Source organism: Paramisgurnus dabryanus, chromosome 12 (genome assembly GCF_030506205.2).
Source record: "Paramisgurnus dabryanus chromosome 12, PD_genome_1.1, whole genome shotgun sequence".
Taxonomy (NCBI): domain Eukaryota; kingdom Metazoa; phylum Chordata; class Actinopteri; order Cypriniformes; family Cobitidae; genus Paramisgurnus; species Paramisgurnus dabryanus.
Genome location: NC_133348.1, coordinates 9,323,811 through 9,349,276, shown reverse-complemented (window position 1 = coordinate 9,349,276; position 25,466 = coordinate 9,323,811). Strand labels below are relative to the sequence as shown.

General features: G+C 42.0%; 2 protein-coding genes across 3 annotated transcripts; both read left to right on the top strand.

Annotated features, from left to right (window-relative positions):
• Nucleotides 1–128: 128 nt before the first annotated feature.
• actr10 (actin related protein 10) lies at nt 129–12,743 on the top strand. Its single transcript, XM_065256589.2, has 13 exons — nt 129–311; nt 740–812; nt 930–1,012; nt 1,173–1,281; nt 7,438–7,545; nt 7,906–7,973; nt 8,055–8,128; nt 8,300–8,335; nt 8,414–8,493; nt 8,824–8,897; nt 10,994–11,075; nt 11,290–11,491; nt 11,611–12,743. The coding sequence occupies exons 1-13, from the start codon at nt 235–237 to the stop codon at nt 11,790–11,792; spliced, it is 1,248 nt and encodes a 415-aa protein (XP_065112661.1). The 5' UTR covers nt 129–234; the 3' UTR covers nt 11,793–12,743.
• Nucleotides 12,744–14,680: 1,937 nt separating this feature from the next.
• Nucleotides 14,681–24,206, top strand: LOC135738500 (zona pellucida sperm-binding protein 4-like). Of its 2 annotated transcripts, none has more exons than XM_065256590.2 (8): nt 14,681–15,181; nt 15,256–15,443; nt 15,512–15,609; nt 15,679–15,836; nt 15,921–16,113; nt 16,185–16,332; nt 16,411–16,483; nt 16,699–16,812. In XM_065256590.2, exons 1-8 carry the CDS (start codon nt 14,719–14,721, stop codon nt 16,773–16,775), a joined length of 1,398 nt encoding a protein of 465 aa, XP_065112662.1. In that variant the 5' UTR covers nt 14,681–14,718; the 3' UTR covers nt 16,776–16,812. The 2 variants fall into 2 exon arrangements, with proteins under 2 accessions (XP_065112662.1, XP_065112663.1); XM_065256591.1 differs by lacking the exons at nt 14,681–15,181; nt 15,256–15,443; nt 15,512–15,609; ... (3 more) ...; nt 16,411–16,483; nt 16,699–16,812 and adding exons at nt 22,106–22,542; nt 22,617–22,804; nt 22,874–22,971; ... (3 more) ...; nt 23,773–23,845; nt 24,088–24,206.
• Nucleotides 24,207–25,466: the final 1,260 nt, after the last annotated feature.

The following is a 25,466-nucleotide window of genomic DNA, read 5'->3' as shown; positions in this document are numbered from 1 at the left end:
TGAAATTAAATTTACATTTAAACGAAATTATCACAACCGAATATTATTGTTTCAAATATCTGAATATAATAATAATAATAATAAAAGTTTTTTCATTCAGGCGAACCCAGGGCAGCAATGTCACAGTGAAGGACCCGGCCGGCCCTGCCCTTTTTGTAATGCTCTGACTCTCGGTGCTGTTGACACAGGAATCATTTCTGTTTTTGATATTTTCCTTCATATAAATCGATTAAAATGCCCTTGTTTGAAGGGTTGGGCAGTGGAGGAGAGAAAACAGCCGTGGTCATTGATTTAGGAGCCGCGTACACAAAGTAAGCGCCTGATAGTTTAAAGATATTAGCTTTACTGCTAAATATAGAAATAGAAGATGTTTCGCTGTTGATGAAAAGATTTATTTATATATTCGTCATGAAGTTGTGTAAATATATTAGTACACATAAAAGTGATGCACGGTTGAGATTTACTTTAGAAAGATGACTCTGTATTATTGTTACTTCATTCAGCGATGCATAAATAAATACATAACTTACACGCATACATACAGACACATATCTACTTTAGCATTTAATGGTGTGTCGATATTCTCCAAATACCCTAGAGAACAATGGTAATACCGTGGTATTTAACAATATCCATCTCTCTTTATCAAAGTATTATGTCATTACTCTTAAATATATGATATGATGGTATTTAGTACAGGAGGATGATTTTATATATAGTTTATTTATTGTATGTCTAGATGTGGTTTTGCTGGAGAAACAGGGCCCAGATTCATCATTCCCAGTCAAATTAAACGCCCTGGATCACAGGAGGTGAGTTTGTGAATCTGTTTCTGTACAAACTGATCTGATCTTCTTGTAAATCATCAGATAGATTATAAATAAAGAGATTTCACTTGTATAAGAGATGTATTTGTCTCTTTTGTACAGGTTATTGGTGTCGTTCAGTACAACATTAACACAGAAGAGTTATATAATGTCCTGAAGGAGTTCATTCATCTGCTGTACTTTAGGTATTCACTGAGATTTATTCTGGACGATTTCATGGACGGGGCTTAACCTGGTCCCAGACTATAATGCATGTTCGATCTGCCTAATATAACTCAGACCTAGTCCTTGATTCATCTCAACTCTGTCTGGGAAACGCTCCCATTTTGTTTGTTATCTCTGCAGGCATTTGCTGGTGAATCCTCGCGACCGGCGTGTTGTCATTATTGAATCCATCCTTTGCCCTTCACACTTCAGAGAAACGCTCTCCAAAGTCTTCTTTCAACATTTTGAGGTAGAGTTTTTTTATCGGGTCAACCTATTGAGGTCTTGCTCATGTTTATATGTGTGTATATATTTACCAATTTATGTATAAAATGATTGTGTGGAAGTTTGGGATAATCTGTTGTGACATTAAAGTTCCTGTAATAAGTTCTTTATCATCTTGTCTAGGATTCATCGCTCACTGCAGATCCTATAAATCTGTATAAATGTAGTATGGGTTGTTCATATATATATTTGTTATGTTTTAGGACTAGATGGAACAATCCCCTAAATATAAGACCTGAGGTATAAGTGTTGACAATTCCTCCATCAGTAATTTCCCTGCTGTGATGGTGGCTGAATGGGCTGCGACTGGGGTTTTGCTTCATTGGGGTCATCAGGTGGGCACCCTCCTTCTCTGGTGTTTCGATGATAGGCCCACGACACCTCCAGAGGGCTCATCGGCACCGCCTGGCGTCCCAGGTGTGCCCCCCTCTGCTTTTACCCCTTACGTGCAACAGGTGTTATTCGGGGCCCAGCTGGAGTCTCCCCTTTTCATCCAAAGCCACCGACTTGCTTCTTCTGCTGCACCTGAAAGTGTTTTAATGGCTTGGCGTAGGATTTGGCCACGCACTCCCAATTCCTTAAGCAGCCTGATGGTTGACTTACCCACAAAGCCTCTGCAACCGACTTCGACTGGGCAAACCTTGGCTTTCCATCCACGTTGTTCAGCATCAGCTGCCAACTCAGTGTAGTTTATACTCTTGCGTTCAAATGCCTCCTCTACAGCAGCCTCCCAGGGAACGGTAAGCTCTATGATGTACACGATATGGAGTGAGGGGGACCAGAGCACAAGGTCTGGTCTGAGGTTTGTTGTGGCAATCTCAGAAGGGAAGAAGAGCCTTTGGTTCAGATCTACTACCAACTTCCAGTCTCGAGCCCTTCCGAGCTGTCCGATGTCCGATGTTATCTGGACTGTGGCTGTCTTTGCACCTTCTCGGACGAACTCTCTTACGTATGAAGGATGGAATGATAGAGAAGGCAGGGCATTGACCTTTATTCGTCTGCTTTCCAAGGTATCTGCTAGGCACTTCAAAACATGATTGTCCCGCCAGGTATAGCGGCCTTGTGACAAGCTTGTTTTACAGCCAACCAAAATGTGCTTGAGGTTTGCGGGGGATGGACAGAGGGGGCACGTCGGGTCTTCTCCGTACCACTGGTTGAGGTTTGAGGGGGAAGGCAGGACATCATACGTTGCACGTAAGATGAAGCTGATGTGAAATGCATTCATGCCCATTAGCTCCCTCCAAGAGAACTTTCTCCTCTCAACACCTTCCCATCTCATCCACTGTCCTTGCTTCGCTTGTGAGACTGCTTTTGCACATCTCGTTGCCTGTTCCTGTCGACGCACCTCCTCAACAACCAACTGTCGGCGCTGAGCTGGAGCTGCCTTATGCCACGATGGTCTGCTCTCTCCCAGGCCGAGGCCTCCTCTCCCCTGTTGCACATTGCCAATAATGTCTCTGTGCCTAAGGTCTGACTTTGCCTGGTGAGTAGCTGCCGCTGGGTTCCATTTCCTTCCGGTCACCAGGGTATGAGCCTTTTGGGAAACACATGGGTCACGGGACTCTGTTAGTGTCATTTCCAGCCTTACCTTAGAACACTTATACTCTTCTGTAAGGCTGGAAACAGGAATCTCCAAGATATCTCTTCCATACAGCCCGATATTGGTAAAGCATCTGGGAAGTCCCAACCATTTTTTGGCAAATGAGCTGACCAACCTCTCCAGTTTTTCTACCTTTGAGATTGGGACATCGTAGATGGTAAGAGGCCACCTCAGCCTGGGTAGTAGCCCAAATTGAAGGCACCACAGCTTTAATCTGCCGGGCAGCATGGTCTTACTGATATTCTCAAGACCGCACATGGTGTCCTGCCTAAGCCTGTCTATTTGCTCTGTGTCCTTGAGGGTGGCATGGTACCAGCGACCAAGACTCTTGACTGGCTTCTCTGCCACTGTTGGTATAGGCTCCTTGCCCACATAAAACCGATGTTCCGTCAGCTTTCCCTTGACGATCGAAATGCTCCTGGACTTGCTTGGCTTTATTTCCATCCGGGCCCAGTGAATGTTCTCATGTAGCTTGTTCAGCAGCCGCCTAGCACAAGCCTTGGTAGTGGTGAGGATGGTCATATCATCCATATAGGCTCTGATAGGAGGGAGACGAAGACCAGATTTGATCTTCTGACCACCTACTACCCACCGAGATGCGGGGATGATGACCTCCATTGCCATCGTGAATGCTAAAGGTGAGATGGTACATCCTGCCATTATTCCTATTTCTACCTGTTGCCATGCTGTGGTACAATCGTCAGTTGTCAGGCATAGTTGTAAGTCTTCAAAATAGGATTTAACAAGGCTGGTGATTGCTTCTGGGACACTGAAATATTGGAATGCAGCCCAAAGGAGATTATGTGGAACTGACCCAAAGGCATTTGCTAGGTCCAAAAACACAACATGGAGATCTCTTCCATCCTTTTTTGCAGTTTGGATTTGATTCCATATCATGCTTGTATGCTCTAAGCAACCTGAGAAGCCTGGGATCCCTGCTTTCTGCACTGTGGTATCGATGTAGTGGTTCTTTACCAGGTATGCTGTTAGCCTGTGAGCCACTACACTGAAGAAGATTTTTCCTTCAACATTCAGGAGGCTTATTTGGCGGAACTGGCTGATGTCCACAGAGTCCTTTTCTTTCGGGATTAAGACACCTCCTGCCCTCCTCCATGCAGTTGGAATTGCTTGTTTCTTCCACGCTACTTTCATCAGTCTCCAGAGAAAACGCAATACCTCTGGTGTGTTCTTATAAAGCCGGTATGGGACTCCATTGGGCCCAGGGGAGGATGCAGCTCTTGCCCGTCGTACAATTCTCTCCACTTCGCTCCACCTGGGGGGGCTGGCATCCAGCTGATGCTCTGGGGAATGTATCGGCGGCATATCAGGTGGAACAATTATCTGTCTACTTCGCTGGCTATCAGTGTAACTCTGTTTCAGGAAATTTTCCAGATCTTTCTGTGATGCTTTGAGTTTGCCACTTTTTTCCTTTGTAAAAAGTTTTTTTTACAAACTTGTAGGGGTCCCCGAAAAAGTTTGATCTCGTTTGTTCCTTCGTTTTTCGTCTCCTCCTCAGATTCTCTGCTCTCCTCAAGATTGCCAGTCGGTTCTTAATTTCTGCCTGTAGCAGGTTAATTCCCTCCTTCTCCTCCTCTGGAGCTTTTCTCCATTGTTTTTTAAGCTGCCTTCTTTCCTTGACTAACTGTTCTATCTCCTGCTGTCTCCTGGACTTCGTCATGGTGGGTGACGTTTTCTTCCTCTTTTCTGTCGTCCCAAAGCGCTCTGCACCGTAGTTGTAAATCATGTCTCCCATTCGCTCTAACTTCTTAATTGCAGCTCCCTTCATTTGTCCCAAGAGGTTACTGATGTCGGTGTCGATTGTCTTCCATTCCTTTTTCTCACAGGATTTTGGCCACTTGACTTGTGGCTTTCGCCCCTGGCTCTTGTTCTCGATTGAAGGCTGCGGCAGGTTGGGATGGTGAGGCACCACTATGCTCGGATCCTCGTCTTCCTCTCTAACAGGGGGATTGATGTTCGGCAGACTTTGGTTTTGTTCCTGCTGCTGAACTTCAATTGACTTATTCGACCGGCTTCGCAAGAAGTAGCGGTCAATGCGAGTTCCCTGTTGCTCTGACTGCAAGCACTTTTTCAAGCCTTGATGTCTTCTCAGGCCTGCATAGGATGTTTCCTTGGTCCAGCCGCATCTACAACTTTGGAGCTTAATTCCTGGAGTAGATGTTGTCGTCTCAGGTATCTTATTGATCATCTTTCTCGTTGTCTGTTTCGTTCCTGGGTCAGTAACCATGTAGTCTGTCAGTGAGTCATCATCCTCCCCCGCTCTCGCTGACTCTGGGGGTGTTTTCTTCCTTGAACTTTTTGTAGCCAGAGCTGGGTGGGACCTGTACACTAATAGTGCCAAATCCCTCCAACCCCAGGGAGCTAACCTGGGGCAGGCCCGTTGGGGTCTTTCCCTCCTGTCAGCTGTCTTTCCAGGCTGTCACCGGGTCTTTCCCTAGTTGCCAGCTGCTCTCTTCACAGCAGTCACTGGATGGATCCAGATGATCAGTTATGTTTTAGGACTAGATGGAACAATCCCCTAAATATAAGACCTGAGGTATAAGTGTTGACAATTCCTCCATCAGTAATTTCCCTGCTGTGATGGTGGCTGAATGGGCTGCGACTGGGGTTTTGCTTCATTGGGGTCATCAGGTGGGCACCCTCCTTCTCTGGTGTTTCGATGATAGGCCCACGACACCTCCAGAGGGCTCATCGGCACCGCCTGGCGTCCCAGGTGTGCCCCCCCTCTGCTTTTACCCCTTACGTGCAACAGGTGTTATTCGGGGCCCAGCTGGAGTCTCCCCTTTTCATCCAAAGCCACCGACTTGCTTCTTCTGCTGCACCTGAAAGTGTTTTAATGGCTTGGCGTAGGATTTGGCCACGCACTCCCAATTCCTTAAGCAGCCTGATGGTTGACTTACCCACAAAGCCTCTGCAACCGACTTCGACTGGGCAAACCTTGGCTTTCCATCCACGTTGTTCAGCATCAGCTGCCAACTCAGTGTACTTTATACTCTTGCGTTCAAATGCCTCCTCTACAGCAGCCTCCCAGGGAACGGTAAGCTCTATGATGTACACGATATGGAGTGAGGGGGACCAGAGCACAAGGTCTGGTCTGAGGTTTGTTGTGGCAATCTCAGAAGGGAAGAAGAGCCTTTGGTTCAGATCTACTACCAACTTCCAGTCTCGAGCCCTTCCGAGCTGTCCGATGTCCGATGTTATCTGGACTGTGGCTGTCTTTGCACCTTCTCGGACGAACTCTCTTACGTATGAAGGATGGAATGATAGAGAAGGCAGGGCATTGACCTTTATTCGTCTGCTTTCCAAGGTATCTGCTAGGCACTTCAAAACATGATTGTGCCGCCAGTAGGGCTGGACCAGAAAATTCGAATATTCGAATATTCGTTCGGTGGGTTGACATTCGATTTTCAGTTTTGAGATTCGAATATATATATATAAATATTTTTCAGCGTTAATGCAGAGCTTTTGCCAAGCAGGAAGTGCAATTCACACTCCCGCTCTGTAGGTGGCGCAGAGAGACCAACATCCATAGCCAACAGCCATCAAACTCCACCAGTAGAAGAAGAGATCGCCTCGAACGGAAAGCGCGCTTCCTGCTTTGGCATTCACGCTAATAGTGTTGTAAATAACTTTCAGTTTCTTGCAAAAACTGATTGATTTGCTTCACAAGACGTCAATATGTCACACGGGGATATGGGGGATTACTTTTGTATTGGATATATATGCTTTAGCTCTTAAAGTGTGCGGATCGGTTGACTTGCATGACGGAGCACTGGGGTTTCTGCAAAATATCTTCATTATTGTTCTGATGAAAAAAACATATTGGATGGTGTAAGTGTTATAATAAATAAACTTGATTTTGAAAGTATGCTACCGTTTTATTACAGTTTGTTGAACTTCGTTCATTTATTTTCGTTGTTTTATTTAAATAGCCTACCCTACGTTGTCAGTAATTACTGTGCTGCTAATTTCTGATACGGGAATGTTTGTTTGTTAGACAAATGTTGTTAGAAAATAGGCTACCTTATTAAAAGTATTGGTCTTGTGTTTTGTTTCACTAATGCTGTTCTCGCATGATGCATGACAGGCACGCCGCTTCCGGCTTGCGCTGTTCTGTAGTATTTTTAAAGTTTATTAATTCTAGAAGTGTCACATGTCCATATTGCACGAAAAAAATGCACTACACTCCCTTGAGTTCGCAGCAACACATCCGCCACATAATAAAACTGTGGATAGACAGACACACACATACACACACACACACACACACACACACACACACAGATTCCTGCCTTTATTAAAGAGAAAAAATATGTTCAGCCCCTCCTTCCGAAGCTTCGAATATTCGATTTTATTTCTACTAGAGCTTCGAAGCTCAAAAAATGGTATTCGGAACAGCCCTAGCCGCCAGGTATAGCGGCCTTGTGACAAGCTTGTTTTACAGCCAACCAAAATGTATAGTTTATATGATCACATTGATGAATCCTCACGTATCTACCTTAGGTTCCTTCGGTTGTGTTTGCTCCCAGTCATCTGATGTCCGTCATGACTTTGGGTGTGCAGTCTGCTCTTGTGATGGACTGTGGCTACACAGAGACTCTGGTGTTACCGGTATCCTTTTCTTCAGCAATAAAAACAATCAAATATTTAATGGTGTTTAATAAACAGAAAAAGTTATACTGTTACAGGCCAGAAGTCAAATGTTGATGTTTATCTGTGTTTATAAATATCATGTTCAGAGACAAATATGAGTAAATCAAAGTATTAAAACTTAATCAACACCGCTTTGTAAGTATTTGCACCAGTGAATTTGGGATAGCAGCATTTGGGATGAGATAATCTGACACACATGTGAGGAGTTGTTTGGTTTTAAATCTATCCCGCAGTATTTCTGTTAAACAAGTCCAAAGCTATCATGTACCGAATATCACGTAAATTAGTTTGAAGTTTACTTAACAGAGATTTGAACAGATTTATGAAGGGATTCCCATCTTGTCTGCGTGGGAAGCTTTGCCACTAGGAGGAAAGGCCATTCATAAGTATGTTGATGTATTTATCACACTCGTTCTCGATGGTGATTGGTTTATATCTGATCTCCTGATGTTGTTTGTGTCCTGCAGGGAGTTACACAGTCTGTTAAGTGAACAGTGTACGGTGGACGCAGGTGCAGGTCTCCGTCTGCCCACTGTCAAAAGTAAGATGACATTTTCTCCACTATAATAATATCAACATTTACATATTCATTTGCTTAACTCATATTAACCGTGAAATTCATTTGCGATGATCCCAAATACACATGAGTAAAACCTCCAGCAGTAGTCCACAGATGAGCTAATGCGTCTTTATCTGGTTTACTACATCACAGGCTGTATTTCAGAGGACATTGTGGAGGACATCAAAGGTGGGTGGGTTATCCATCACTTCTGTTATCGATCATATCGGAGTTGTTTTCTAGCGTTAACTCTGTTGTCTGCTTTAGTGAGGACGTGTTTCGTCAGTGACCTTCAGAGGGGCTTAAAGATCCAGAAGGCCAAATTTAACATTGATGGATCAGACGAGGTCAGAGGTCATGCTTTCAAATGTTATTCAAGTGAAACAACTAGAATTCATCAATTTTATTTAGAATGAACATGTTTATGAGACTCATAGCCGAACAAATGTGTGTGTGTATCTGTAGACATAAAATGAGTTTATCCACCCTTCATTATACGTACTGTACAGTATATATAACAAATATATTTATGCAGGCACTTACTGAAACATATCTAATTTAACATCATTTTAACAATTTATTAATTAAACTGTTGTTGGTCACTATATAATAGTTTTATGTTTGACCTATGATTCTGTAAAATGAAAATATTAAGTCTGTTGTCATTGGTCCATCAGAGACCTGCACCTCCACCAGATGTTGAATATCCATTGGATGGGCAGAAGATTCTGCATGTAAAGGGTTTCATCAGGTAAACCTAACTCTCCAATGTCACCTATAAACTGAGATTAAGTAAGACCGATGCTATGTTTAACATCTGCCATTGTGTTTTGTTAACTGATTTTTGTATATTAAAGGGGCCGTGAATTGGTCGATTTTATTGCTTTATGACGTTGATTGATGTCTACTTATGCATTTCGCGTTGTTTTTACATTCAAAAACATCAAAAGCAATAAGTAATACGCTATTTTGTAACATGGATTAGTGGCTGTCTTGAGGAATGGTTCGTTTGAAGGGGCGGGCCGCATTGAAGACCTGAACGTAAACACCCACTGCTATGATTGGACAGCTTCGTTCCCCATCATTACATGTAGGGAAATGTTTTAAAAACATTAATGTGATAAAAATAGCAGCCGAACACAAATATGTTTGAGACACAAAAGATTCTGGGTGCTAAACATGATACACATAAATGACAATACGTAAATTAAAGTAGAAACAAAACTCGACGTGACTAAATTACCGTATACAACACAGTAAGCGTGCATCCGAATCTAAACTGCGGCTAATAAATCCTTATCAATAACTTTGTATATTTCTATTGTGCTTGTGAGGTTGCTTTTACATTCACGTAATGTTAAATACCACAGTCATATGATAAAAAATAAGCTTTGTTGAGTGTTTGACCTTTCAAACGCAACTTGCCTAAATTACCGTATACAACACAGTAAACGGGCATCAGAATCTAAACTGCGGTTGATAAATCCTTCCTTATAACTAACTTTGTATATTTCTACCTTTAAATTACAGTCGTATTGTTAAGTGTTGTACCTTTTATTAATCGTTTAATGTTTTTAGTAAATTAAAACGGTCAACAAACGTATTTAGACACGGATGTTACAACAGGACATAGCAAGCAATCTCTTTTAACAAAGCAATAGTGAAACGCAGTAACTTAAATAAAGTAAAATGTCTTACTGTGAATTATACTGCTGTGTCATTGTTGTCAGATCCAATATAAGTGGTGCTTCTGACTGAGTCTCTCTGCAAATCCAGCATCGACTTCTTTACAAATGAATCCATGTCCACAACGTTAACAAACGCTCCCCACACGAGCTGGAACTTCTTCAAAAGCAAACTTTATCCAAGCATATTGCTAATGTTAAGTTCCAAGCCTCCGAATTGAAGAATTTAGCTTCTGTGTTGTTCCCACGCGGTTCTTTCACAACCGATAATGCGTTTCCATGGTATCATAACAGATCACCGCGTCAAAATAAAAGTCTCTCAGAAAAAATGTATTTAAAAAGTCATTTTGGTTAAATTTGTCAATCTTTAAAGACATGTTTACTTACTGAGACACACGTGTCACGCGAAGCTGTGGGCGGGGCTACAAAAGTAGACTTGTCCTTTTGGTTATGGGGAGGTGTTTCAATTCTACTTTGACGTCATAGATTTCCGAATTTTAGACTGGAGTGTTTAGCTGGCTTGGTGCCAAAGACGGTTATATTTCAGTAGCACGGACGTTTTCAGTTCTGAAACTTGCAGGATGTTCATTTAAGTATGATGAACTCTTATATAACAAATTATCAAGTTAAAATTGAGTTTTTGATTCACCGCTCCTTTAATATAAGTGCTAGATCAATATGTTGCAAAGGACGATATATCGGCTGATATTTGGAGTTTTTTTTTTTTTATTATGCATCAGCCGATAAATCTTTTCAATCTGCCAGTAAATTTCTATATTACTTAAATGTGTTGTTTGTAATGAAAAGATACTTAATGTAAAGCCAAAGTCTCAGAGACAGTTAAATGACCAATCATTACTCGCACAACATAACCACACTAGTTCACCACTAAAGGTAGGATGAAACGTTTTTTTTTTTTTTTGAAAGCAGAGGGTCTGTTCTTTCATTTGGTATATTGTATGTTTATATATTTAAAGAAGAACATTTTCTGGAAGGCATTAAACTTTGGTGAAAATCATGAAAAACGCTGGCGCTGGCTGGCAACTTTTTTTTAAAAACGCTGGCGGTGAAAGAGTTAAAAACGCCATATTGGTCGAGCACTCATTAATATGACCCACCCACATTACTTGACCTAAACATATCTTTACTCAACTCTTCACAGAGACTCTGTAGCTGAGATGTTGTTCGAGCAGGATAATGAAGAGAAATCCATTGCTACGCTGCTACTCGACACTTTAGTAAAGGTATAAAATCTGACATCTGTAATGCAGCTGATTGTTTATTGTTGTGTCTGTTGTTGTATGCGTGTCATCGGTTTGAACAAGACCACCCTGTACTTGTGAGGCACATTTACGTTGTCAGGATTGGTGGGTCTTTTCAGTGCCCATAATGGGATTACGTAGAGTTGTTTGAGGTCTTACTCTTTTAGGCATTTACCACGTGTTCATTTCTCACCAGTGCCCCATAGACACGCGAAAGGTTCTGTCAGAGAACCTGGTGATAATCGGAGGAACGGCCATGCTGCCTGGGTTTCTGCACAGACTCCTGGCTGAAATCCGCTCGCTGGTTGAAAAACCAAAGTACTGCAATGCTTTGGCTACCAAGAGCTTTCGTATCCACAGCCCCCCCGCCAAACCCAACTGCACTGCCTGGTTAGGAGGTAAACGAGGACAGACATCAGGACTTTTAAACCAAATGCTGATCTGAAATCACACTTGTCAAACCCCACTTTAATGAGATTCTTATGAACTGAATTTATGATTGTTTCTTTGCTTCTAGGTGCAATATTTGGAGCGTTGCAAGACATCTTGGGTAGCCGGTCTGTGTCCAGAGATTACTACAACCAGACAGGGCGTATCCCAGACTGGTGCTGTCTCAGCAGCCCACCACCTGATTCAGTGTACGAGGCGGGAAAAACACCTCCACCGCTCATGAAGAGAGCTTTCTCCACTGAAAAATGAACCACAATCATCTCACAAAACTCTACAGCTTCATTCTAACATCATTTATCTGCTTATTAGAGATGCTCATGTATGTTCACAACAGAAACATCTGCACTAAATCCACCAGGGGGCAGTCACCATCATTACATATCATCTACAGACCTTCCTCTCCATTCATGTGTGAATGTAGCAGTGGTCTTGTATAGAAATCTCCATTTAAAATTCTAATTTTCACAGGCGTATGTGTTTTATTGAAACAATTGTCTGCGCACAACCTTAGTTATCTGTCTCGAGCGATTTCCATTTAGCTTACAGAAGCACATAGAAGGCCTCATGTGTGAAGAAAAAAATCCCATTTCAATGAAAATGAATGAAAAGCTCAACGTTATTTATTTGGATTGTAAATAAACATTCCCATATTAGACTGTAATGGGGTCTTTGGTCATTTTTCAGTAAAGTTATTTTTAGTTGTTTCTTGTGTCATTTATTATTCAAATATTTTCAGAGTGGGTTTACATGCACAAAATAAGTAGATATCAGTCATAAATCAGCATGTTGTTTTCATACGCTTGCATCCAAATCAATAAATTGGCATTTTGATATTTATTAAGTTTCTCACAGGCATTGACGTCACCGCTCATAGTCTGCATAGTCATTCATCAAGCTGTTCTGTTTTATCTCTTCTGATCTCTACAGAACTTGTAAATGTAACCTGAGCTTCTCATTTCACAGATCCTCTGGCAACTGCACGAGTCTAGAGCAGACCTTTATGTGTTAATTTATTCTTAGTTCCATTTGTGATGTTTATCTTTTACATGCGCACATAAACAAAACTGTGAGAAAGCCGGTTAAATGTGTATTGTGTAACTTTTAGGAGGATCTCTTGACAAAAATGTAATTTAATATACATGACTATACTATCAGTGGTGTATAAAGACCTTACATAATGAACTGTATTGTTTTCATTAACTTGGAATGAGTCGTTTTTATCTACATACACCAAGGGTCCCCTTACATGGAAGTTGCCGTCATGTTTCTACTGTAGCCCTAAATGGACAAACTGCTCTACTGAACGCATTTCATCATTATGCTGTCTCAGATGATGACGTGTTTGTCCTGTGGTGGCTACTGTAGCTTCTCTATGTGATTCTAAAGGGAGGGGTGAGCCGTGGACTGAGCTGTTGCTTGCAATTCATAATCTCACCATTAGATGAGAAGTCTACCTGTGCCAATTGGATTTTACTTTAAAGATTTCAGTGAGTTGACGTGACCTTACAAGCGATCAGCTTATTATGCATAATCAGAGAAAGGCCTTGTCCACACGGACCCGGGTATTTTTATAACCAGTTTTTCCTATTGAGGTTTAAAAAAATCCCCTCCACACATGCTCGGTTTTAAAAAAAATCTCCGCCTACATGAACACACAAAAACACGTGATCACGCGCTGTCAAGACCATGCCACCCCAGCAGGCGGTGATATAACCCTAATCATAAAGCCAGGTTGGCCAATCAAAAGCCTTAATCAGAAGCAAAACCCTCGGATTTGCTGTCTACACGACAACACTAAACCAGCGTTTCTGAAAACCTTACCCTGGCAGGGGTTTTCAAAAAAGTTGGGTTTCAGTGAAGTGATACTGTGTTTCCTTGTGGACGAACGGCCGAACTGCGTAAAAAAGTCACGGTTATAAAAATACCTTTGTCCGTGTGGACAAGCCTAAGACTGTGCATGTAAACCCACTCAGTGAAAGATCTGCCTTTACGCTTTGTTTATCCATGAATGCCTCTTTTGAAAAAGATTCAATAAAATCTACAGATCATAGCACTTCTTTAGACGTAGTTTGAATATCACATTGGCTGGTTTAAATGCATTCCTCTTGCAAAATGTAAAAAAGTGTCTTTTAAAATTGCTGTAAGTCATACTGTAGAGATGAGAATTCTAGTGAGATTATTTAGTGAACTCTTGGTATTGTCTATTGTTAGGCTACGCTTACACGTGCGCGGCTATTTTCATAAACGGACATTTCAACCTCTATGGTTTCAAAAATAATATTGTGCACACATGTCAGATTTCAGAAAAGTGTTCATTTACACGTACCCGTGCATATATGCCGTCAAGAGAAACTCAAGCCCACGTAAGCCAATCACAGACAGTGCTGGTGGTGACGCCGACTGGTTCTTCGTGTTCGAGGGAGGAGTTGTTGCAGTAGGTGGTCGATGACGTCAAAGTACCACGAGAGCGATTCGAAATTAGACCTCTATGTGTGATTTCTCAACTTGCTCTCGTGGTACGTTGACATCATCCGTCTGCCGGTTCTTGCAGCGCTGAATATGAAGTCGAACACGGGTAAAGTTGCAGACCTCCAAGCACTCGTCTCTGCTCCTTGACATAATAGAGCGGCTGTATATAAAATACAAACACACGAAACGAGTTTGCACGAACATAAATGGGATCTTGGAAGCGTTCAGAGTAGCAGCCACATGTAAACATATGTCGCACTTTTTGCGTAAGTGCGAGCTCTTGGCGCATACATTCTGACGTTGCCTGCTTAAACGTCCGTTTGTCTCAGTTTACGTGCAACCGTAGATTACACTAATCAATGACCGCTGATTCTGCCCTGTGATGTGAGATCTTTAACAATCCCTGATTCTTATCACTGTTGCAAATATACTGTGTGCTACCATCTTTAGCTCGTTCATTCATTGTTTAGTGGCACAGATTTTGAATTTTTTCTTTAATATGACAAATATGATTAACTTTCAAGGAAAAGCAAAACAACAATTTGAAATTGGATCAAATAAATTAGGGACAGCTTGTAGGCACTTAGGGTTAGTCAGGAGGACCATGATTGTTAATTGAACAGGGAGGGACCAGTGTTAAAGAGGCAGTGTGCAGAATATATAAAGAGCAGGGAAACACATTGGTGGTGTACTCAGTTCTGGAAAAATGGCAGAGAGTTGGTTTATGAGGCAGTTTTTGGTGCTGTTTGTGGGGTTTTGGGCTTTCTGCCATGCTGTTCCACAGCGGAGTAATTTACTCCAGAGTTCTCAAGCTTCAGTCTATCAACAATCTGGACAACAGTCTCCTCAGATGTTTCAGTTTCAACAGAAGCAGCCACAGCAGCAGCAGCAACAAGCACAGCAGCAACAAAAACAACCACCGCAGCAGCAAAAACAACCACAACAGCAGCAACCACCGCAGCAGCAAAAACAACCACAACAGCAGCAACCACAGCAGCAACAAAAACAACCACAGCAGCAGCCACCTGTGCTGAAAACAGATCCTCTTGACAAGTGTAGTGTTGCTGATTATGATCAGATCCAATGTGGACAACCTGGAATCAGTGGTGCTGAGTGTGAAGCTATCAACTGCTGCTTTAATGGACAGCAGTGTTATTATGGGATGTCAGGTAAGCTTGTTAAACTAGTAAAACATTTCCTGTCAAACCGTTTCTCTGGTGACTTAGTCTCTTTCTCATTACAGTGACTGTCCAGTGTATCAGAGATGGTCAGTTTGTGTTAGTGGTGGCTAGAGATGTTACACTGCCTCATCTGAGTCTGGATTCGATCCATCTACTGGGTGGAAATGATCCACCTTGTGCTCCTGTTGGTTCCACACCTTCCTTTGCCATCTACCAGTTTCCCGTCACAGCTTGTGGCACGAGCATGATGGTGAGTTTGCTGTTGATGGTTTTGATGTCCTAGAACGGATTTGACTTTGCTCATCTTCATGCTGACAGGAGGAAAACGGCTATGTGGTTTATGAGAACAGAATGACTTCATCCTATGAAGTGGGGATTGGACCTCTTGGTTCCATCACAAGAGACAGTCATTTTGAGTAGGTATTTGTTTTCTCATGACTAGAGCTCAATGAACAAATACAAGAAGCTCACTGTTTGTTGTGTAGGCTTCTCTTCCAGTGTAGATATTCTGCCACTGCTGTGGAAGCTCTGGTTGTGGAGGTCAACACCGTTCCTCCTCCTCCACCAGTAGCTGCTCCTGGACCTCTCAGGGTGGAGCTTAGACTGGCAAATGGTCAGTGTGTCACCAAAGGCTGTGCAGAAGGTAACTCATGAATGTCCTCCTGAAACAGGCTGCTGCAGTATCTTTGTAAAACTGCATTCAACAGTAACACATGATGTTCCTCAGGGGATGAGGCGTACACTTCCTACTACAGTGATGCTGAATATCCAGTCACTAAGGTCCTGCGAGAGCCTGTGTACGTTGAGGTGCACATTATGGAGCGTACCGACCCAAATGTTGTCCTGATGTTGGGACATTGTTGGGCGACAACAACCCCGAGTCCCCTCAGTCTACCCCAGTGGGACCTTCTAGTTAATGGGTAAGTAGGATGTGAATTGTTTGTCCAGTTAGCCTGATGTGAACAAGTCCTGACTGCAGTCTCTGTTTTAGATGCCCTTACCAGGATGATCGTTACCTGACCACTCTGGTTCCTGTGGTTGGCTCTTCTGCTCTTCCGTTCCCAACCCACTACAAACGCTTTATTGTAAAGATGTTTACATTTGTGGATCCAGCATCAATGGCCCCTCTGCAGGAAACCGTATGATCACTTGATCACCTAACAGTTTTACTCCCACTGTACTTTTGAGGGTACTAAGAGTTGATTTTCTCTCATCAGATCTTCATTCACTGCAGTACAGCAGTCTGCCATCCTGCTTCTGGCTCCTGCGAGCAGAGCTGTGCCAGGAAACGTAAGTTTGTGACGTGTTGAGGTACATGTTTCTGAAAGAGCGTCTACATTTACAACTTAATGACTAATACTTTGGATATTTGTGAGGTCCTACAAGATGGGAAGGCTCAATTGGATACTGGGTTGTAGAATGTAGGACCAAGGAAATAAGGAAATGTGTTGAGGAGAACCCTTGGTCTGTGTTGTAATGGATATTTCATTTCTCTTGTTCTGCAGGTCGAGCAGTTGATGTGGTGTCCACCTCTAGTGAGGGAGCTGTGGTTTCTAGCGGAGCTGTTACCATCATGACTTGATGTGTTGTGTTTTAATAAACTTTATGAATAAGCCCCATACATTAGTCTGGTAATTTGACAATGATTGTTAGCGTAACACTACATTATCAGACTTGATCTCGATGGGTGCTCTTTATGGAGTTGGGTCAATGGTAATCTACTTTGATGCGTTATGGGCAACTTCTTGTTTAAGGATGCAAATACAACTCTGCCATTATTGGTTTACTATATATGCCCTTTGTCTATGAGCTCATCAAGCATACTTTCTAATAACTCCTTTATCAACCTTGGTCCCCTTTCATGGAAGTTGCCGTCATGTTTCTACTGTAGCCATAAATGGACAAACTGGTCTACTGAAAGCATATCATCATGTGGTCTCAGATGATGACGTGTTTATCCTGTGGTGGCTACTGTAGCTTCTCTGTGACTCTAAATGGAGGGGTGAGCCGTGGACTGAGCTGTTGGTTGCAATTCATAATCTCACCATTAGATGCCACTAAAATCTACACAGCACCTTTAAAGCATTAACATGAAATCGGGGAAACAGACAGAAATCTACCTGTGCTGGCCAATTGGATTTTACTTTAAAGAAAAGATTTCAGTGAGTTGACATGACCTTACAAGCGATCAGCTTATTACACATTAGAGTAAGGCCTTGTCCACACGGACCCGGGTGTATTTATAACCGTTTTTTTCCTGCGGTTTAAAAAATCCCCTTCCACACATGCTCAGTTTTAAAGAAATCTCCGTCTACATGAACACACAAAAACACGTGATCACACGCTTTCAAGAGCATGCCACCCCACCAGGCGGTGATATAACCCTAATCATAAAGCCATTGGCCAATAAGAAGCCTTAATCAGAAGCAAAAACCCTGGTTTTACTGTCTACACGACAACACCGCAACCTGTGTTTCTGAAAGACCTCACCCTGGCAGGGGTTTTCAAAAATGTTGGGTTTCAGTGAAATAATACTGTGTTTTCATGTGGACGAACAGCCAAACCGTGTAAAAAAAGTCACGGTTACAAAAATACCTGTGTCCCAGTGGTGTAGTCTAGATTTTTGTAGTGAGTATACTCTGATTTTCCCCCTCTCACCCTTATGCTCACTCGTCCCAGCGCGACACCTCATAGGCACCACAACACTCACGGATGCATACAGTATAGATATTCATGTAACTAAGAGCATTCTGAAAGTGTACTCATGAACACATAAACTGAATGTGTTATCAACATGTTAGTTTATTATAAGAAAAAAAAGACTTTAACAGCCAATGGGTTTACAGCTGGGGAAACTGGACTGATTTCTAGACTGGTTTAGTGTTAATCAACATCTAACTCAGGGACAAAAGTTACTTAACTGTTAATTAAAATTAAATTAACTGTTTACAATCTTCAATCCGTGGCAAACACATGCATTGAAGGTGAAAAAAATATTAAATTCTTTCAATAGCTATTATCTGACAACTATTGATAACATTACCATGTGTTATTTAATGGTGTAAATGTTTTTAATTAATACACATTTAAGATGACCATGAATTAACTCTTATTTGCATAGTCATTGATATAAAAGCTTATTATTGCATATAATATGAGCATTGTCTAAAACTGAAAATAGGCTTATACTTCATTATTATTACAAGACCATCTAGCCTAATATTTGCAAGTCAGAACTGAACATCAACGCAGAGATGAATTTCCTCACAGAAGTTTAAGATCATATACATCTTGAACGTAGATATATAAATGAATACATAGAAGGGAAGTTTAACACTGAGAAGCACAAGCAAACATGCAGAGGAACTGAAGGCAGCTAAAAACCATCAGGATATAATCACGGGCTTATTTTATTGCATTTGGAGCCTTGATAAAGTAATAAACTGGACTGATGATTTAAATGTTGTTTACTCACATGTGCGTTGTAAACTCTATGGATTTTATGTTGCAGCACTGCTTCACTCGTTCACTTCTCAGTGTCGCGTGAGCAGCTACACTCCAGGTTCGACTTCATTTGGCGTAAAGCAGACCTCTTGGTTATGTCAAAGTACCGCGAGAGCGATTCAAAGCAGATTTCTCCATGTGATAACTGGAGTCTCTCTCGCGGTACTTTGCTATCACTCGCTTGTGGCGCAACACCAGTCTGCTCCCCAGTCACTTTCGCGTCACTATAGTAATTTGATTTCATAGAAATTAATACGCCGATCGGATCGCGCAGTTCGACAGGAAGTATATAGCCTATTATGTATTTCAACCAACCCGCTAAAGTAGCAAGTGTAGCATGCTAATGGTCAGTGCTTCACATCTATATAGTTTAAAAATATGTCACAAAACCATGCTGTTACGCATCCTCGCGCTATTTTTAGTGGGTATACGGAAATCCTTGACAATTTCTAGTGGGTATACGGCGTAGTCCTGCGTATCACGTAGACTACACCACTGCTGTGTCCGTGTGGACAAGGCCTAAGACTGTGTATGTAAACCCACTCAGTAAAAGATCTGCCTTTATGCTTTGTTTGTCCATGAATGCCTCTTTTAAAAAAGATTTAATAAAATCTACAGAGCATAGCACTTCTTTAGCCTTATTTTGAATACCATGAAGGATCCTACCTTAGGGGCTGTTTACACTTGGTATTAAGATGTGTTTTCGCCGATCGGATCACAAGTGGACGAGGGAGACACATTATGTTTACACCTGGTATTTCAATCCGTCTCTTTTGTCCACTTTCGACCGCTTCTGTCCTGAATACTGTGAGGGGGTGGTCTGTCAAAACGGTGGGCGCTGTCATTCAAACGCGAGCGGGAGTAAATATGAGTTTATATGGACGCGAACTAATATTATGTCAGAGTCCACTGCTTGTTTAGCAAGTAAACATGCTGCACAGAGTTTACTACATGTATATGTTAGAGCTTTCTCTGAATTTTCAGCGCAATTGATGAAATAAGATCGCGCAACTTTCACACGCTTGTTAAATAATAATACTGCGGAGATCAGCTGCTTTAGTTGTATCAATGAACGGCTAAAAATAGAGCTTTTCACCGTGTGTTCACGGCAGAAGTCTGAAAAGACGTAAAAGATTGTGTTCAGTACCTCAGATTAGATAAATGGGCGGAGAGAAGGCGGTTGCGTGTGGCTGTTCGAACACATTCAACCACATGTGTGTTTACACTACAAAATCAATCCGATCAAAAGGGTTTTCAACTACCTCTGAATGTGGTTGAAAGTGGTCGAAAGTGGACGCATTCAAAACGTTTTGAACACCGTTTACACCTGGCATTAACGTCGTCCAATTGTGATCCGATCGACAAAAAAAGCATGTTAATGCCAAGTGTAAACAGCCTCTTAGATCCTCACGTGCAGAATGTTTTTATTATTGTGTTTTTTAGTTTATTCCTATTCATTTATTTACATAATCATCATAATCATTTTATAATCATTAGATATCCATATAATTGTTTATTCAATTATTCAATATTATTTTATCATTATCAATTTCATTATTATCATTTTTATTATTACATTATTAGTAATTTATCCATTCATTATTATATTTCTATATTTTATTCATTTATTCATTATATTTCATATGTCTTATTGATTTCATTGTTGTTCAGTCTTATAGTGGTCTCACATTTGTGAAGTTTTATGAGCTGTCCTGTCTGTGTGTAAACAGAGATAGATAAAGAGAATGTTTATGGCAGCTCAAGGTTTGTGGGATGTTGCCATTAAGTTTTGGTATAACAGTGCATGCTAAATTCATGCTGGTTAGACGAGGGTTGAACAAGGTTTGAACATTGAGACATATGCAATTGAAGCTGTCCATCAATAAAAATCTGTTATATTTTATCATCTTAACCTTCGTCTCATGTCCTCTGCTTGTACTCTTCTCTAGCAACGATTGATCAATCTTTTAACTGACAGAAGCCTTTTAAACAAGTTAATTTTTATTTTCTGACGTGATCTAGCGTCCATGGCTGGATCGTTTTTTTGTCTGTGGTGTGGAGACCTGATCTAACAACCACATTGGCTGGTTTAAATGCATTCCTCTTGCACAATGTAAAAAATTGTCTTTTAAAAATTGCTGTATGTCATGGTGTAGAGATGAGAATTCTAGTGGGATTATTCGTTGAAACTCTTGGTATTGTCTATTGTTAGTACAGGCACATGAAACCACTGTGTTTTGGATACTCCCAGGACTTTGTGGATGGCTCACATTGATTGCAGAGTCAGGCTCTGTTTACACGTACATGGTTATTTTTAAAAACTGAGAGATTTACCTTCGTTTGTGCCCCTCGTTTACACGCAAACGGAGAACTCGCCTCTGAAACCGATTGTTTCTAAGAACTCCGGCCAGAGTGGAGATCTTGAAAATCTTCGGTTGCACGGTTGCATGTAAAGTGAGACAAACGGATGTTTAAGCAGGCAACGTCACAGAGTATGCGCCAGAGCTCGCACCTACGTCAAAAGTGCGACTTATGTTTACATGTGACTGCTACTCTGAACGCTTCCAAGATCACATTTCTGTTCGTGCAAACTCGTTTCGTGTGTTTGTATTTGCAAATACAGTTGCTCCATTATGTCGAGGAGCAGAGACGAGTGCTCGGAGGTCAACAATCTTGCGCGTGTTTGACTTCATGCGGCGGTGCAAGAACCGACAAACGGATGATGTCAAAGTACCGCGAGAGCGATTCGAAATTAGACCTCTACGTGTGATTCCTCAACTCGCTCTCGCTGTAGGTTGACGTCATCAATCACCTACTGCAACAACTCCTCCCTCCAACATGAAGAACCAGTTCACGTCACCACCAGTGCTGCCGGTGATTGGCTTACGTGGGCTTGAGCGTCTCTTGATGGCAAATATGCACAGGTACGTGTAAATAAGCACTTTTCTGAAAACTGTCATGTGTGCACGATATTATTTTTGAAACCGGAGAGGTTGAAATGTCCGTTTATGAAAATAGCCGCCCACGTGTAAACATAGCCTCAGTTAATAAGCAGTCAGTGAACACGTCACACTAATCAATGACCGCTGATTCTGCCCTGTGATGTGAGATCTTTAACAATCCCTGATTCTTATCACTATTGCAAATATACTGTGTGCTACCATTTTTAGCTCGTTCCTTCATTGTTTAGTGGCACAGATTTTGATTTTTTTTTTTCAATAATATGACAAATATGATTAACTTTCAAGGAAAAGCAAAACAATAATTTGAATTTGGATCAAATAAATTAGGGACAGCTTGTAGGCACTTAGGGTTAGTCATGAGAACCATGATTGTTAATTGAACAGGGAGGGACCAGTGTTAAAGAGGAAGTGTGCAGAATATATAAAGAGCAGGGAAACACATTGGTGGTGTACTCAGTTCTGGAACAATGGCAGAGAGTTGGTTTATGAGGGAGTTTTTGGTGCTGTTTGTGGGGTTTTGGGCTTTCTGCCATGCTGTTCCACAGCGGAGTAATTTACTCCAGAGTCATCAAGCTTCAGTCTATCAGCAATCTGGACAACAGTCTCCTCAGATGTTTCAGTTTCAACAGAAGCAGCAACCACAACAGCAGCAACAAAAACAACCACAACAGCAGCAACAAAAACAACCACAACAGCAGCAACCACAGCAGCAACAAAAACAACCACAACAGCAGCCACCTGTGCTGAAAACAGATCCTCTTGACAAGTGTAGTGTTGCTGATTATGATCAGATCCAATGTGGACAACCTGGAATCAGTGGTGCTGAGTGTGAAGCTATCAACTGCTGCTTTAATGGACAGCAGTGTTATTATGGGATGTCAGGTAAGCTTGTTAAACTAGTAAAACATTTCCTGTCCAACAGTTTCTCTGGTGACTTAGTCTCTTTCTCATTACAGTGACTGTCCAGTGTATCAGAGATGGTCAGTTTGTGTTAGTGGTGGCTAGAGATGTTACACTGCCTCATCTGAGTCTGGATTCGATCCATCTACTGGGTGGAAGTGATCCACCTTGTGCTCCTGTTGGTTCCACACCTTCCTTTGCCATATACCAGTTTCCTGTCACAGCTTGTGGCACGAGTATGATGGTGAGTTTGCTGTTGATTGGTTTTGATGTCCTAGAACAGATTTGACTTTGCTCATATTCTTGCTGACAGGAGGAAAACGGCTATGTGGTGTATGAGAACAGAATGACTTCATCCTATGAAGTGGGGATTGGACCTCTTGGCTCCATCACAAGAGACAGCCATTTTGAGTAGGTATTTGTTTTCTCATGACTAGAGCTCAATGAACAAATACAAGAAGCTCACTGTTTGTTGTGTAGGCTTCTCTTCCAGTGTAGATATTCTGCCACTGCTGTGCAAGCTCTGGTTGTGGAGGTCAACACCGTTCCTCCTCCTCCACCAGTAGCTGCTCCTGGACCTCTCAGGGTGGAGCTTAGACTGGCAAATGGTCAGTGTGTCACCAAAGGCTGTGCAGAAGGTAACTCCTAAATGTCCTCATTAACAACCTGCTGCAGTATCTTTGTAAAACTGCATTCAACCATAACACACATGATGTTCCTCAGGGGATGAGGCGTACACTTCCTACTACAGTGATGCTGAATATCCAGTCACTAAGGTCCTGCGAGAGCCTGTGTACGTTGAGGTGCATATTATGGAGCGGACCGACCCCAATATTGTCCTGATGTTGGGACATTGTTGGGCAACAACAACCCCGAGTCCCCTCAGTCTACCCCAGTGGGACCTTCTAGTTAATGGGTAAGTAGGATGTGAATGGTTTGTCCAGTTAGCCTGATGTGAACAAGTCCTGACTGCAGTCTCTGTTTTAGATGCCCTTACCAGGATGATCGTTACCTGACCACTCTGGTTCCTGTGGTTGGCTCTTCTGATCTTCCGTTCCCAACCCACTACAAACGCTTTATTGTAAAGATGTTTACATTTGTGGATCCAGCATCAATGGCCCCTCTGCAGGAAACTGTATGATCCTTGATCTCCTGACAGTTTTACTCCCTCTGTACTTTTGAGGGTACTAAGAGTTGATGTTCTCTCATCAGATCTTCATTCACTGCAGTACAGCAGTCTGCCATCCTGCTTCTGGCTCCTGTGAGCAGAGCTGTGCCAGGAAACGTAAGTTGGTGAAGTGTTGAGGTGCTCCTAAATTCTTTGCATCCTCAAAGACGTGAGGACTGAAGACTGTACATGTTTCTGAAATGGGTCTACATTTACAATAATTTAATGACTAATACTTTATGATATTTGAGAGGTCCTACAAGATGGGAAGGCTCAATCGGAGACTGGGTTGTAGAACGTATTGTTGAAGAACCCTTGGTCTGTGTGGTAATGGATATTTCATTTCTCTTGTTCTGCAGGTAGAGCAGTTGATGTGGTGTCCACCTCTAGTGAGGGAGCTGTGGTTTCTAGCAGAGCTGTTACTATCATCATGACTTGATGTGTTGTGCTGTTTTAATAAACTTTATGAATAAGCCCCTATACATTAGTCTGTGGTAATTTGACAATGATTGTGGAGCGTTAACACTACATTATCAGACTTTAACTCGATGGGTGCTCTCTATGGAGTTGGGTCAATGGTAATCTACTTTGATGCATTATGGGCAACTTCTTGTTTAAGGATGCAAATACAACTCTGCCATTTATAGGTTTACTATATATGCTCTTTGTCTAGGAGCTCATCTAGCATACTTTATAATAGGTAACTCCTTTATTAACCTTTACTGACACTAGACAATTACAGGCAACTTTCCAAAGTAGTTGCTTGGTCTCTATGGGGAGCTTGTGTTCTCAATACTGAGGAAGCTTAATTCTCTCAACTTTCTCTTGTCTGGGTTATTAGTCTTAAAACAGTTGTGCAATTTTCTTTTCCTGAACCAACTGCAAGACTTTCCAAACCCTGTTCCTGGTTCAGGGAAACTGACCCAAACTCCCACTTACTGTGCTTATGTGCATAATTTCTTGTCTGACAGAAGTCACTCCAATTGCAGATCAAGTAGAGTTTATATGTACCTTTTGCAATCTAATTTACATGTTCAAAGGGATAATTTCTTAATTTTTTTTGTGGGATCAGCTTACCCTAGGCAGTCAAGATGTAGGTGACTGTTCAGTAGAACACAAATGTAGATTATATATTTATTACAACCATTTCAGTCTGTCAGTTGTTTAAGGCAAGTGGATGGTGACAAAATCTGAGAAAAAGACAAATCCAAATTAAACCCTGCCGCTTGTGACAATACAGTAATGTCCTATGACACGAAGTGCAATATGCACGTTCACATCACCGTCAAATGCCCTAAACGGCGCATTTCATGTCGACTTTCGGTCTCGTGGCCTTAAATTGCGCATGCTCGCTTAGTCTATGAGTCCGTAGGTTGTCCCATCTGTCATTTTTGCGCTTTGAAGTGTGCTCATCAGCGCCTCTTTTGCCCCCCTTGATGCAGTCTTCAGCGACGCCCGCACTGCAGCAGGCTTCGCGCACTTTACCAACCCAGAAGTCCTTGCGAAAGAGCAATCAGACCAATCATACGACGAAAGGGAGGAGTTCACACTAACAGGGAAATTCTCTACCTATTTCCAGTGTGATGCTTGAGTCTGTCCCAAAATACGACTCCGGTGCACCCACGTGGACTCGCATCAAGGGTTCCTAAAGTCTGGACTACATGATGTCAACAAAGTGTGGACTCTGAGGAGGACCACAAGTCCGGAGTGTGCCATTTGGGGCAGGGCCTTAATCTTG

What these genes read in the sequence shown, in the direction of transcription:
- LOC135738500 (XM_065256590.2), top strand. Translation starts at nt 14,719, where the DNA reads ATGGCAGAGAGTTGGTTTATGAGGCAGTTTTTGGTGCTGTTTGTGGGG. An exon ending in CTTGTGGCACGAGCATGATG is followed by an intron (nt 15,444 to 15,511) that starts GTGAGTTTGCTG and finishes TCATGCTGACAG; the next exon opens with GAGGAAAACGGCTATGTGGT. An exon ending in GCAGAGCTGTGCCAGGAAAC is followed by an intron (nt 16,484 to 16,698) that starts GTAAGTTTGTGA and finishes CTTGTTCTGCAG; the next exon opens with GTCGAGCAGTTGATGTGGTG.
- actr10 (XM_065256589.2), top strand. Translation starts at nt 235, where the DNA reads ATGCCCTTGTTTGAAGGGTTGGGCAGTGGAGGAGAGAAAACAGCCGTG. An exon ending in CAGAGACTCTGGTGTTACCG is followed by an intron (nt 7,546 to 7,905) that starts GTATCCTTTTCT and finishes AGATTTGAACAG; the next exon opens with ATTTATGAAGGGATTCCCAT. An exon ending in CATTGTGGAGGACATCAAAG is followed by an intron (nt 8,336 to 8,413) that starts GTGGGTGGGTTA and finishes TGTCTGCTTTAG; the next exon opens with TGAGGACGTGTTTCGTCAGT.